At 36.0% G+C, this 15,182-nt stretch overlaps 1 protein-coding gene across 2 annotated transcripts in view; it reads left to right on the top strand.

Annotated features, from left to right (window-relative positions):
* Window positions 1–15,182, top strand: part of CLTC (clathrin heavy chain) — a 58,994-nt gene that overhangs the window by 10,233 nt on the left and 33,579 nt on the right. For both annotated transcript variants that reach the window (XM_016203806.2, XM_016203801.2), the window contains exons 2-6: window positions 6,885–7,092; window positions 10,278–10,546; window positions 11,116–11,277; window positions 12,915–13,028; window positions 13,676–13,849. In XM_016203806.2, the coding sequence (XP_016059292.1) occupies window positions 6,885–7,092; window positions 10,278–10,546; window positions 11,116–11,277; window positions 12,915–13,028; window positions 13,676–13,849 (927 nt within the window). The remainder of the gene's footprint in view (window positions 1–6,884; window positions 7,093–10,277; window positions 10,547–11,115; window positions 11,278–12,914; window positions 13,029–13,675; window positions 13,850–15,182) is intronic.

The following is a 15,182-nucleotide window of genomic DNA, read 5'->3' as shown; positions in this document are numbered from 1 at the left end:
TAATGTATTTTAATGTTCTGACTCACCATCACTAGGTTTCCTGATTCTTTGATGTCTGAAAGTTTTTCTAGCTGTCTTTAGTGACATATGTTTTGAACAAAAGCAAATTGGCCTGCCTGTGTTTGACTATATTGTCAGAAGCATGACATCAGAACCAGTCTGTTTTAGAATAGGGTATGTCGTGATACTGTAGTCCGATAGCTAGATAACTATAAAAGGACAGAAGTCCCTAACACAGAGTATTTCTGTGCCCCCACACTGTTCTAAGTTCTTGCTGTGTGTTGAGTCACTTTCATGCAGCACCTCGGCATTCCTTGCCCCTCCTCAGGCAAGGGACGCTTTCTCTGTTGTATCTGCCATATTGGCAGATCAGGTATAGTTTCAAAACCAAGACAGGAAAAGCAAAGCTTAAAGTGTTTAAAAACTAATGAGCATTTAACTTAGATTTCTGAATCTAATATTGCTGAAGGTAAATGTTTTTTTTACCATGTTTCTTTGATCTTAATATAGTCTCTTTCATACTCACCATTTTTGAATTAGGGGATTCATCTCACAGTTGTATATTCTTTCCCCAAAAGCTTTAACATTGATGAACATTTAGAAATTGAGGCAGTTGTAGTTTACCAAGCACAGAATCAGGCCTTTCTTTTTCTCATATTCTTTGATGAAATTGTATCTTATTACATACATCTCTACATTCTCAGTCTGGTTCAGTCCCTGGACCTCTGGTATTTGAATATTAAGTGATTTCTTGAGAGGAAAGAAGCACCATACTGAGGAGTTTTTCCTTGGACTCTTACTTTTGCTAGCATTGAACTTTGCAGATCCCCCCCGCCCCCCAAGCCTTCTGCAAATATCTGGACTATGAAACCTAAATGTTCTATTTTTTTCTGTTTCTTCCTCTTTTGTCTGAAATCTTTGTATAAGATGAGTGTGTCTCTACCAACTGTTCTTCATATTTTACCAGAGTTTAATGTTAAATACATTTTTCCTCCTTGTTGGACTCCCAAGAAAAACTTCAGAAAACAATGTTCTCTAATAGAACTGTGCAATGATGGAAATGTTCTGTATTCTGAGTCACATGTGCCTGTTGATAACTTGAAATGTGACCAGTGTGAGTGAGGGAGTGAATTTAAATTTTACTAACAAAATTAAATATCTGCGTGTAACCACTGGCTGCCATATTGGACGAGTAGCAAACCTCCCAGTTCTGATTGGGCAGACATTCAGTGTACAGCCCTTTACAGAGCTTGAGTTGATTCACTCTTTGACTGATTTTCATGTTTATCTCTTAAAGTTGTAGTCTTCCTTCCTGCCCTATGGGTAAATTGCCTAATAAAAGTCCGATCCTTACAATTTAATTTTCAAGTTTTGTAACCTATAGAAGAGTAGAAATTACTCTTTTTTAAAACTTAAAAAGATAAATTTGTAAGCTTTCATAAAACTGAAGTCATATACCCAATCATCTAGAGTTTTAATAATATTTTGCTATATTTGCTTTTTTTGTTTTACTTAAACATTTTAAAGAAATTTGGGCTATCATGACATTTCACCCCTAAATACTCCAGCATACATCTTTAGAAACTATGGAAATTTTAAAATAATTATGTTATCATTATAGCCTCCTAATATAACAATTCCTCAATATCTAAAAATCCATCCAAATTCAGATTTGTCTGATTGTCTCCAAATGTTACTGGTTGATTTAAATCAGGATCCAAGTAAGATCTGCATGTTGCTTTCAGTTCTGTCCCTTAAGATTCTTTTTAAATACATTTTTTACCGAGTTTCAGATTTAGAGAAAAGTTAGAATGGTGCAGAGAATTCCCATATACACCCTTTACCCAGATTCTTTAGTTCTTAACTTTTTTTTTACTATATCTGATTTACCCTCTTTTGTGTCTCTCCATGAATATTAAATTGTTTGAAAGTGATTTGTAAATGTGGTTCTTCTTTACCACTACATACTCTCTTGTGTATTTAGTAAGAATAATAAAATTTGTGTGTGTGTGTGTATCTTTGAACCAGGTGGCTTCAACTCTTTTGCACGTTGAGGAGAGAAATGCTGTGCCTGCTTTCCATTTTACCTTCTGTTTCTCTTTAGGGTAAAGAGAATTTTTGATGATCCTGACCATATGCCATCTGTTTGTATTAGTTTCCCCAGCTTGCTCACTCAGCGAACTGTTGGAGACATGTTTGTCAAGTTTGTTAGAAAGCCTTAGCAATACCATTGTGTCCATGATGCCCCTAAAAATAGGAATTAAAGTTGAGTTACTTAGGATTAGCATGTTACACGGTTTCATGTTACATGATATTGAAGATTCTGGTCTCTATCTAACTTTAGTTAGGCAAATTAAAGAGCAGAATTGGAAGTTTTTAAGTGTAATTTCCTTATGTCAAAAGGGGGGGCATTTCAATATCTGAGTAAGTTAAGTACCCACAGACCACTTATCTATTATCAGTACTCAAAAGAAATTCACACCCAGAGTTTCAACCAACATTTAGGACAGCTGAATTAAGCAGATAATAAAATGAAAATACAAAAAAAGCTAACCTTGAGCTGTGTTGTATGTACTAAGGGTATCTATTGAGTCTTTACTGTGTGTCAGGGACTATTCTAAGCACTTCACATTAAACCCTCACAACTCTGGGATAGGTACTATAATTTCAGATGAGAAAACATACACAGAGATAACTGACTTGCCTGTGATCTATATTAAGTGGCAACTCTAGGACTAAACCCAGACATTTTGGCTCTTATGCAGTTCACAGAACCAGCTAATTCTGGATGGCAGTTGTATTTTATAACCAAAGTTATACATTTATACAGTAATTGCTTACTTGATTGAAGAACCTTCTTTGTTGCCTAGATTATGGGGAATTTGAAATAATATTTCTGAGTAAAAACTAAGGCTGTAGTTAGTGTCTTACTTTTGTCCCCGGGCATGTTAATCTAAATTGGGATGAGGAAGGGAGAAGAGGGAAAAGGAAACACTCATATCATTTGTAACCTGTAACTCTAGGGCACTCTAGAGTTTTGGGTTGGCTGATTAACAGGAAATCGGTTACTTGCTTTTTGGAATCCAGACTAGGCATAAGTGTCCAGTCCTAAAGTTGTGCCACTTGTACGCCAGTATCAGAATCTCGTGTGGAAACCAAATGAGTTACAGTGTTTGGGTAGTTCTCAGTGTTTGGGTGGTTTTCTTTAACAGTTGATAATTTATACACTTTTCTGCATGTGCCGTTAGTGTTTTTTATTTGTAAGGGAGGGTGGAAATATTTAGAGGTTATATCACAGATAGAAACGTATCTAATTTCTTGGAGGGAGAGGGACTGCTGGAAACATAGAGTGGGTGACTTTTCATAGTATATGCCCTTTTGAGCAGCTTGAATACTTTGCTGTATACATGTAATAACTATTTAAAAAAAAAGTAATTACTGGTTTTGAACCCAAATTTATTGACTTCATATTCTTCTTATTTTATATCAGCTAAATAACAGTTCTTTGAAGTTAAAAACAAATTTTATTATAGAAACTTCTAAGCATATCTCAAGATAGAGCATCCCCAGCGTCAGCAAGAGCAACATTTTGCCAATTGAGAGGATATAAAATGTGACCATATTTGGATATTATTGTATTCCCTGAAAATAGCTGCAGGTTCTGAGACTCTTAATATGTCCTCTGAGTTTATTAGTGGTCCAATCCACAGTCTGTAATTCAGTTTCTGTGGTAGATAGCTCCATATACCATCAGAATTTATAATTGACTAAAAATATTTTATGGTTAGTATGTGCTGTTTTGAAAACAAAACCTGTTTAAAACAGTGTTGCATGTTGAAAGTTTTGATCTATATGAATATTATTAGACATAGTTATCTAGTATGATAAGCCTTTTATATGATGCTCTTTTTAAGAGTGTTACCTAAGCCATGTTTGTAGTTGATGTTGGTGACTTGTCCTATTACTGTGTGTTTTGGGATATTTCCCTTTGATTATATATCATAGAAAAATTTGGGAAGAATTGGTGAATATTCTGGGCATTCAGTGTGCAGGTTGATGCTCTAACCACTGAGCCATGGGTCAGGGCAGCCCCATCCGTTTTTAACCAGATATGCTTTTTCTGCAAGTAAAACAGCTCTGAGGTTGAAGGTCAGTGCTAACCGTTGACAACATGCTTTTCTTAGTGCATTTACCTGGGAATAGGAAACATGGGTTTCTCGACTTTCCCTTTTCCTCCTCTTTACTAAGAGTGTTCTGTTTTCTTACAGTTGCCTTGCACCTGCCTTTGAAGTCGAGGGGTAAAAAGGAATCTATTAGAATCATTTGTGGGTTCAGTTAGTGTTTATGGTTTGCAACCTTGTTTTAACTTTAGTATTTGACTAACTATTTTACTCTCTTTAAAATCCTTACCTGAGGATATGTTTTTATTGATTTTTTTTTTAAGAGAGAGAGGAAGGGGGAGGGAAGGAGAGAGAGAAAGAGAGAGAGGGAGAAAGAGAGAGAGAGAGAGGGAGAGAGAGAGAGGAGAGAGAGAGAGAGAGAAACATCAATCTGTTGCCTCCTGTACACACCATGACCTGGGATTGAACTCACAACCTTTTGGTGTTGATGGCGACCCTCCAACCAAGTCATCCAGCCAGGACACTATTTTACTCTTTCTGAAACACTGGGACTTCAGCTGTGACAGTTGAAACTCAAAATTGCCTTAGGTAGTGACAAAAACACAGACTTCTTATTTTACAGAGTAGTTTAGAAGATAACATGTTGCTTTTACATATGTATTTATTGGAGCTCTATGAGCCACTGGAATATTTTCTCCAATTATCGAGAGGTAACTTGATTAAATTTACAAGAGTTTGAGGGTGTTTTACTTAGAAAAGTAGATGTATACACCTCTCCTGAAACTAGGCGGACAACTTGGTTTGTATAAGGCCTCCCTGAAGTCCACCCACACAATATGTTTCAGGAGATCACTTATGGTTTATTTTCCTTCATTAGTTTTGAAACTAAAAGTCACTGTAAAACTAGAGTCAGGAAGAAATGAAAATTTATAAAGTTTTATTGTAACCAAATTCATTACAAGTTATATATTTCACAGCTTGTATACTTGCCCTGCATGGCAGCATATAATTGAGCTTGTAAAGCTAGTTAATCTTCTACATATTTACCACGTTTGTATTAATAGTTGGACAATTGCTTGACTCCTTGCCCTGGTGTTCCATGACTGAGTTCCTGTAACTGTGCTTTATAATTGGTTGTGCCTGCAGCCACTGAGGTATAGGAGGGAAGTGAAAGTAAAACACAGCCTCTTAGTCTTAGGTTATATCTTATTCAGATCCTAGCCTGGTTACAATTAAGCATTATTAGCAGAAGAGTTTGACAAAAGAATTTAGATAGAATAGTTAACTTGGTTCAGCCAATCCAAAGAGAGTAGTGACAGTGGTGGTCTCTGGGGAGGGAAGTTGGAATATCTGGGGGACAATGGGAGAAGAAAGGCTTGATTTTTTTTTTTTCTTTCTTTCTCCCTGTGATTTTTTTGTTTGTTTGTATTTTATTCCATGTGAATTTATTATCTACTGCAGGGGGTGGGGGCAAAAACTAGTTTGGCTAAGGCTAATAAAGCCTTCAGGCAGCCTTTTAGTGGGACTTAATCTGTTACACTACATTTAGCCACCCAGAGTGTTAATAACCCACTCTGGTAGATCTCTCCTTCTACAGGTGCCTTTTGTTCTTACATACTTAATTGGTTTTCAAAGATCTACCATCCTTAGATCCTCTATATTTGTTTCGAAAATACTTGAATATCTTTTGAGTACACACAACAAATCTGATTCCATTATTTCCCTTGTTAAAACCCTTAACACCTTGCTGACCAGCTATTTTGAGCCAGAACTCACCCGTGTGGCCAGCTACTTTTCCATTGTGACCTCTCAGCAAGGTGTTTAAAATTACTTAAATTAATGTAAGTGCAGACACGAGTTATCTTGTGACTGGTCAGCAGCGTTCACACACAGAAACACGTGTGTACTCGTGACCAAGGTGATTAAGTAGCTTCCTTTGCCTAAAAAAAAAAAAAAATCAGTATTCTTAGTGGGTATATTTAGCTTATCAGTCTGACCCTTGCTTGTCTTTATAGCCTCAACTTATTACCATGTTCATAGTCTATACTCCAGTGTTACAAAAGTACTTATAATTCCCTTAGCAGACCTACTTTTACATCTCTGGGTTTTAGAATTTGTTCTTCTGTTGAGCATTCTCTAGTCTCCCTTGAACATACCCCCTTAGCTGTGGGTCTTCTTTGACAACGTCCCGCTTACATCTATTTCTTTGTTTTGGCACTTTTTGCAAAGTATTGTAACTTTGTTTACTTCTCTGTCTGCTCTTGCTAATAATCTAAGTTACTTTAGATCAAGAGCTTTGGAAAAATTTAAATTTCTCTGTCTTTATGCTGTGACTTCATTTCAGATTCTGAAGTCTAATGCAAGTGAACAAGTAATTTCTACATGTTAAAGGGGGAAAGAGAGGACAGTTCAAAGATCTTAAACTCGAAGTATTGATGACCTCAAATCCCTTGAACCAGATGTAACTCTTTTATATCTGTTATGTTACCTTTTAATTATAACCGCAAGGTTATACATCTCTAGTTAAAACTACAAGGTCATAACAAAACAATTGAATGCCATATTTGTTGGAAGAACAGAAGGTCCACTATCTGGCTATCAGTTGCCTCACTTGAGTTTATGTAATGGACTTTTCACTGCTGACCTTGAAGCATTGATGGTTAAATGAGGATTTGTAGTGATAATACATGGATATCAAGTGTTTCTAATTCATTTTGTAACATGGTTTATTAATGTTTGTTTGTTTGTTTGTTTTTTCTCCAGCTCCAGAACCTGGGTATTAACCCAGCAAACATTGGCTTTAGTACCCTGACTATGGAGTCAGACAAATTCATCTGCATTAGAGAGAAAGTAGGAGAGCAGGCTCAAGTGGTAATCATTGATATGAATGACCCAAGTAATCCAATTCGAAGACCGATTTCAGCAGACAGCGCCATCATGAATCCAGCTAGCAAAGTAATTGCATTGAAAGGTATAAAAGATTGTGGGTTTATTTTTCTTAAAACTCTTCCCATGTATAATTTATTCAAATACAATAATTAGGAGCTCTTTTAGTGTTTTGATTACATTTGGTTAAATAGATCTGCAAAGTTAAAGCTCTTACTGAATTTGATTTTAACTACTTTCATGACTTTTACTTGGCATGTTTCTATAAAACGTCTTTCTATTCAGCATAGATCTACTTGGAGAAAATTTAAGTTTTATATTAAATGAATTTAAATTTTATACCTACAGTGTGATAAGACTGTGCTTTAAAAAGAATAGCACTGCACACAGAAGATATAAGAAGTTAGTGTTTCATATTCTGTAATAAAATATACTTGGCTAATATTAGCACCTACACATTGCAGAATGTTATGATTATAAACTTGCTATTCATGCTGTGCCCTTATACATCAGTCTTGTACTTCACTTATGTTATTGAGTTTTATAAATGGCTTGAATTTACACTGACTGGTAAAAGTGTGTCTATATGTGGGTGGGTATTAAAGCTTTGAAATCATGGGTGTTAGAGTTTATTCAGACTCACCTTTTAATTGTCATAATAGGGAACTGTTCAACCTATTGGTCTAAACAGAGTTCAGAGAACCTCATACTGGCTGGGAGCCTATGATTTTTTTCCTTTGAACTTTAGAGTGACAATGGAATTGACTCTTAAAACTTGGTGACAAACTGGAATTGACTCTTAAAACTTGGTGACAAACTGGCTGACTAAAAACGGCATTTAACTGCCTATTTTTTGCTTGTTTTTCTTCTTGGTGTAATAAGAAGAGTTTGGGTTCCTAGTGATATTTTAAGTGTCTTTGGAGCATATGTGTAACTTTTATGAAGATTACTTTAACCTTATGGCCTAAATTCAGTTATGTAAGGAAACCGAGACCTTACTCAAAATCACATAGCTGTCACCCCAATAAATTAAAAAAAAAATTTTTTTTAAATCAGATGATTGGGATCTAAGTCCATAGATAAAGCCATTCGGTGCTAGTGTATTACCTAAATGGTGTGCAAGCACTGTTTTCAGCCCCATCGCCAGCAGTGTGACCTTGGATAAGACATAGAAATATGCAGGAAGTCTACTTTTTATTCATTTGTAAAATGAGAGGGTTATGTTAGGTAATTTGCTAGTTGTTGTTGTGTTTTTAGCTCAAAATCCTAGTCATTTCTTGATATATTTTGTGGATGAGTTGTTAGAAGTGCTGAAGTTTTTAAACAGACTTCTCTGTACACGATTTAAACTTTGTATTTTGTAGTAATACTTGTTGGAGGATAAATGACGGGTGGGGAGAGGGCCAAGCATATTCAAACAATATCTAAGATTAGAGCTGATCTCATCTCAAGGAAAGATGATCCATCCAGCTTTCACCTAGGCCACATGTTTTGCAGCAGTAAGCTTTTTGCTTCTATTAAACAATACATATTTTACTTTAAGATATTAAGTACCCTTCAGCCTCGTTAAAGAATTTAAATTCAACTGCTTAGCAACTCTCTCACCTCTGTAAAAAGGCCATCGTTTAAATTTTCTCAAAATTCTTTTCTATTTTTAATGTTGTTGTTATCACATTTCTTAATGCTTTCTTATGTGTGCAGATGGTGAGTTATCTTAAATTAGATTGTATTAGTTATTGTCCTGTTTTATAAAAAGAATAAATTGAAAAGACTTTCAGAGCATTGTACAGTAAATAGCGTTACAGATTTGTGCCCATATGTGTACACTATGAAGTTAAGCTGCCATCCCTTGCCCTTGTCCCCAAACCTCTTACATAACGTATACTCCAACCCCTTTCATGTAAAAAAAAAAAAAAAAAAAGTCTAACCTAGGGGTTGGGGAAGGCAGCAAAGGAAAGTAATTTCCAAATATAGCACGTCCTCGACTGACATCATTTGGTCATAAGGTTGATGAGGTGCCATAGGAATTAAACTCGCTTATGTCAGTTACCCTGCGGTAAAATTGGTTTCGTTATCTGTCGTTTCGCTTAAAGTCTCACTTAAAGTCACAGAACCTATTGAGGACTAACTCTACTGCTTCCCTGTGAAACCAGTTTTAAACCCCTTGGCTTCTTTTTATAAACAGGACTATAACTCTCACAATTGTTCAAGTCTGGTTGTGGTTTACATACTGTGTGGGATGGGAATAATAGTCTTTGTTTTATGGAAGAAGTTCTTACTCGTGTGGTAAGAAGGTCCTGGTACAAAGCCGTATGTTTTGTATTCTGTCCCATCCCCCCCCCCATACTCATAGTTTTTGTTCTTCAGGATCCAGATTCTCTGTGGCTCAGGAGTGGAGTTTTCCTTAGTCTCTAAGGACTAATCTGGATTAAATAGCCTAGTATTATCTATGGGCTTTGACCTTTGTTAGTTTAAACCAAATCACTTTGTGGACCGTGAGTGAATTCAGATGACAAATTCAAGCCTCTGCGTGTGACTCAGTGGGTTCGTAGCACTCAAGGCAGATTGCGTCCTTTCCCAAGTGTTTGCTGTCTCCACCGGGTGAAGCTTTAGCTTTGGTCCTTTCTCCAGTACGTTGACAGCATCGGAAACTGTACTCCTGTGTCTCTGTCTCCTTTCCTTTAGCACCTCTGCTACCTTTCCCTTTGCACCTTCAGCCAGTTCAGTGCAGCGTGCTTTGCTCTCATGTGCTCGTGAGGCAGTTCCGTTGAAGTAGATCTCTTCTGGAAAGTGGTTTCCACAAGACTTAGTTGGATGGGGCATGACTGCCTTTCTGAAAGTAGTCATTTGTCCCACGTGTTTGTATCAGGTTTGCTTTGTTCTGTGTACCTATAACCAACTTAATGTGTAAACATTCTTAATTATAAATCATAAGATTTCAAACTTATTGTTCATAAGCAGGCCGTCTTTAGACTCGGTTTTGGTTGGGATTTAGAATTCTATAGAATTTTATGCTATCTGTCTAAAATGTCTTTAATAGAGGTAAATCTAGTTTTTGCTTCAGATGTAGATTGTTTGCCCAGTCTCAGCTCTCTTTTCAGTGGTTGCTGCTCTATCAATTTTACTTCTGTAGTTGGTTATTGAATAGTTTCCTGATAGAACCATTTGTTCAGAAGTCACAGGTCTTGTTACAGAGCTAGTCTAGCTAGATATTAATTTATCCTGAACTTTGCTTTCTTAATGATTCATAATTCTTAATTTTTTTTTCAGCTGGGAAAACTCTTCAGATATTTAACATTGAAATGAAAAGTAAAATGAAGGCCCACACCATGACTGATGATGTCACCTTCTGGAAGTGGATCTCTTTGAATACGGTTGCTCTTGTTACGGATAATGCAGTTTACCATTGGAGTATGGAAGGAGAATCTCAGCCAGTGAAAATGTTTGATCGCCATTCTAGCCTTGCAGGCTGCCAGATTATCAATTATCGTACAGATGCAAAGCAAAAGTGGTTACTTCTGACTGGCATATCTGCACAGGTAACATATTTTCTAGTTTTTAATAAAGAAAGGTCTAGAAAACTAATATGCTCAGAATGCAGTTTATTTTAAAATTAGGTCTCCTGTGCTCAGTCATGTTGAATCTGACTTCTTTTGGAAGACCTTTTTTAAGGAAAAGAGAGAGCTGGCTTACTGCCTTTATATTGACATAGTTTCAGAGTATGTACTCTTACCAAGTGTTTTTAGGTCTTACTTGCAGGTTAAGTGGATATACTGAGTCCCTGTATGAATGATTTGGAATTTATTATGGATATTACTACAGAATGAGTAGACCTATACATATATTTTTTAAAGATAACATAAAGAGATGGTTATATATGAGACATTTTAAACATTTGTGTTAAGCTTTAAATAAGATAATCTTCAGAGCTAAATTTTAATGAGGAGGTATAAAATCTACATTGAGAGACTGAATACTAAATAACAAAGAATTATAAATCCTGTTAAAGATGATAAAAGCAGTTCTGATTATTTCACTAGTTGATGATGAATCTGGGAGTTATTGGTTCATTGGGTCCCCAAACTTTATTCTCTTTGATCTTTTGTAGCAAAATCGTGTGGTGGGAGCTATGCAGTTGTATTCTGTAGATAGGAAAGTGTCTCAGCCCATTGAAGGACATGCGGCTAGCTTCGCACAGTTTAAGATGGAGGGAAATGCAGAAGAATCAACGTTGTTTTGTTTTGCAGTACGGGGTCAAGCTGGAGGGAAGGTATGTTTTGACTTTAGAAATTATCTTAGTGACAGTTTGTCTGCTAGTAATTAGTCATCTAATTTCAATATAATCTTTTCCTTGTTTATTTGTTTCTAACATTCAGATTTGTGGTGACTGAATTCTGCTTCTAGTGATATTTATCTAAAATGAATAATGTTCTTTAACAACTTTTTTGTATCCGCTGTTTATAGTCAGATTTTATTTTGATTGCCTTTACCAAGGCCTTAATTCTATGTTTGTGAACCTAACTGTGCATAAAAATCATTAGGGTTGCTGAAGTATACATTTGTGTGCCTTACATCTCTGGAGTCTAATTCAGTAGTTGGAGCTCATAATCTGCATTTTAAATACCCTAGGTGACTAGGTAGAAGGTAACCCTACAGTTTGGGTAGCATTGCCCTAAGTCAGAACTTACTAACCTTGGCTCTGCATTGGCATCGCCTGAACAAATTAAAGTACTTTGTATGTTGTTGCAAACAATAGAAACAGCCTGGCTGATTAGAGGATAGAAAATATACTGAAAGGATAATGGATAGTTTACAATAGCTAGGAATGTTTAGAACCAAGCTTGGAAGGTGAAGAGGAATCAGGAAAAATAGGCAGTCACCAGGGCTGCAGCCGAAAGCTCCACCCAGAACCCTGAGAACTCCCCTTGCTACTCTGACTGCAGTGCTGGATGACACAGCACTGCTGCCCTCACTGCCAGTCTGGACTCTAAAGTCTTCATATTTTCCCATGGTAACTAGTTAAAAACATTAAGATAGCAATTGCTTAAATTATGATAATCAGACATTTAAAACCAAAATGTTCTCATCCAGTTTGTGAGGTCTATGTGAACAGAGCTACAACTCAGCTTCAGTGCATACTTTCCATCTGTGTTAGAGTAGAAGTACAGGCAGAAAAGAATTTATTGTATCTCTTTGGTGACCTAAATGCTAAGTTACAATGTAAAACCATGAGAAGGCTCCTTTGTGGGCAATGTAGTAACATTTTATGCCTTTAATTTAAGGTAGATTGTGGTGTGATTGTTTCAGCTATTCAACTGACTTTAAAATTTTTATCTTGAAATAATACACATTCATAGGAAGCTGCAAAGACAGCACAAGTGTCCTTTACCTAGTTTCCCTCAATGGTTATATCTTACATAGTCATATATATATATGACTATATATATATATATATATATATAAAATATAAAAAATGAACAAGTTAACATTAATACAATTGTATAATTCTGTGTCACAAGTAGATTGAAGATACTTACTATCCTGTCACCTCAAGGATTTCCTTCCCTCATGCTGCTTATTTATAGTCACACCCACTCCCCTACCATCTGTAACCCCTGACAACCACTAAATAACTTTCCATTTCTATAATTTTGTCACTTCAGGAATGCTATATAAATAGAATCATATAGTATGTGACCTTTTGAGATGGCTTCCCCCCCCAGCATAATGTCCACGAGAGTTCTTTTTATTACTGAGGAGTATTAACCTACCGTGGAAATATAAATGGTGAATAGTAAACCTGTTGGAGGGCATTTTAGTTGTTTCCAGTTTGGGGCTACAAATAAAGGTGCCATGATAACTACTGAAAGCTTTAGGTTTCTATAAGTTTTCTTTTCTTTTGCACAGTTACATATTATTGAAGTTGGCACTCCACCAACAGGGAACCAGCCCTTTCCAAAGAAGGCAGTGGATGTTTTCTTTCCTCCAGAAGCACAAAATGACTTTCCTGTTGCAATGCAGGTATTTTAAGCAAAACAAAGGGACTTGAAATCTCTCCTCTTAACAAAATTAATTCAAAAACTATTATTAGTCAGTATAATTTAAGTAGGGCTTAATACCTTTCATTTTAAAATAAAGTTTATTAATGAAACTTTATAAAGTAATACTCTAATATATAAACTGGGTTATCCTAAGTCATTCAAAATTGTTTTTTCTTTTATACATTTTCATATTTTTGTGTTTTACTTTTTTTTTTTTTAAATATATCTTTATTGATTTCAGAGAGAGGAAAGGAGAGGGAGAGAAAGAGACAGAAACATCAATGATGAGAGAGTCATGGACCGGCTGCCTCCTGCACGCCCCCGACTGGGGATCGAGCCCGCAACCTGGGCATGTGCCCTGACCAGGAATTGAACCCCGATCACCTGGATCCTGGGTCGACGCTCAACTGCTGAGCCACGCCTGGCCGGGCTATGTTTTATATAAGATCCTTTTATATGCCATATTTAAATGTGCTATAAAAATGAGGAAACCTTAAATATTAGCTTTTACTTTTTCATATATGCTTCTTGTCATAATTCTAGAATTTCACCATATAAATGGAATTGGTCTAAATTTTCTGTTTGTGGGCTCATTATTTTACTTAAGTGTTGATTTTCTTTATGCAGATCAGTGAAAAGCATGATGTAGTATTCTTGATTACTAAGTATGGTTATATCCACCTCTATGACCTTGAGACTGGTACCTGCATCTACATGAACAGAATCAGTGGAGAAACAATCTTTGTTACTGCACCTCATGAAGCCACAGCTGGAATAATTGGAGTAAACAGAAAGGGACAAGTAAGGAAACCTTGAAACTTAAGTAACAAAATAGTACTTACTACCATTAGCCTTTTTTTTTTTTTTTCCTAAGTAAATGGTAACTTTGGATGTCCAAAAATAATATATACCTAAAAATACTGTAGCACATGATATAAAGTCTCTTTTCAGTCTTGTCTCAGAGAGACAACCTGGTATATAGCCACCTAGGATTGTGTTTGTGTATCTTTATTGTCAAAAGAAGTGATTCTTTTTTCAAAGAAACCATTAGGGTCACATTTGACAGACTAGACTTTTTATGGGAGTTTTCTTCCTGTGACTTCTAAAATTGTCAGCTGCAAGGGAAAGAGTTTTTCCTACATCTTTTCCTAACTCTTTGATACTAAATATTTAATGTTAGAAGGTGATAGGTTACAGTAGCTGCTGTGGGGTACCGGGCAAGTTACCCAGTTAGGGAAGATACTAGCTGATTTGAATTTGTTATGATTGACAGACCTCTTCACACTATTAACAAGTGATCTGTTTTTTGTGTTTACTTAGTGCTTGTATGTAATTAAAATATTCTACTCCGGGAGTGTTTTATTTTCTAAAAAATGGCTAGAACTTTGAAAACAATATTGTTAATGGTTTTGACTTATTTTTCCTCCAAATTAGTATTTTCCCAGATAGTAAGCAGAGGAAGTTCATAAGTAGTTTTTTTCCTCCTTTGTTCTGTTAATTTCCAGGAAATGGGATGTATGAAGAGGCAAATACTCTAGAGAAAGAAAGTCTTTCCCTACCTGTTCGTCCCCTACCTCAACTCTATACCTGGTTAGGTGCTTTTCCTCTGCATCCCTGCAGTTTAGCCCTCCTCATAGCACTTAATACGATGAATTACAATTGCTTGCTTAATTGCTTTTGGCACTGTTCTTCATCTGGAAAGGGGCTTTTCTCTGTTTAATTGTATGTCTACACTAGTCCTTGTCTGGCACAAAAGCAACTTTAAAAATTCAGTAGCTTTCATTTATTCAGTTACATGTGTCTCTGTTGGAAAAAATCAAGAATGAATTTCCTTTTGGTGAACTAGGTTAATGACAATTTAATAATCATGAAGTTGATAAGCCAGAGACCTTTTTATATCCTCTACTGTGCTGATGTTTTTAAGATAATGCTTAAACTAAAGTCTCTTGAATAATTTTACCTAAATATTTGATATTCATAACTCTGATTCAGGGATCTTAATTGTTTTCCTCCCCTTCCCCTACAATTCTCTGTGCCATCTGCTCTGAGTAAGGAGATGGGTGTTTGTTTAACCTTAGGCTTCAGGGTTTTTTCTACTCTTTGGATCAAAACCTTCTATAGCTGGACATATGCT

This window comes from Miniopterus natalensis, chromosome 17 (assembly GCF_054644295.1).
Source record: "Miniopterus natalensis isolate mMinNat1 chromosome 17, mMinNat1.hap1, whole genome shotgun sequence".
NCBI lineage: Eukaryota > Metazoa > Chordata > Mammalia > Chiroptera > Miniopteridae > Miniopterus > Miniopterus natalensis.
Note: the sequence above shows the minus strand (reverse complement) of the source record. Positions and strands in the feature narration are given on the sequence as shown.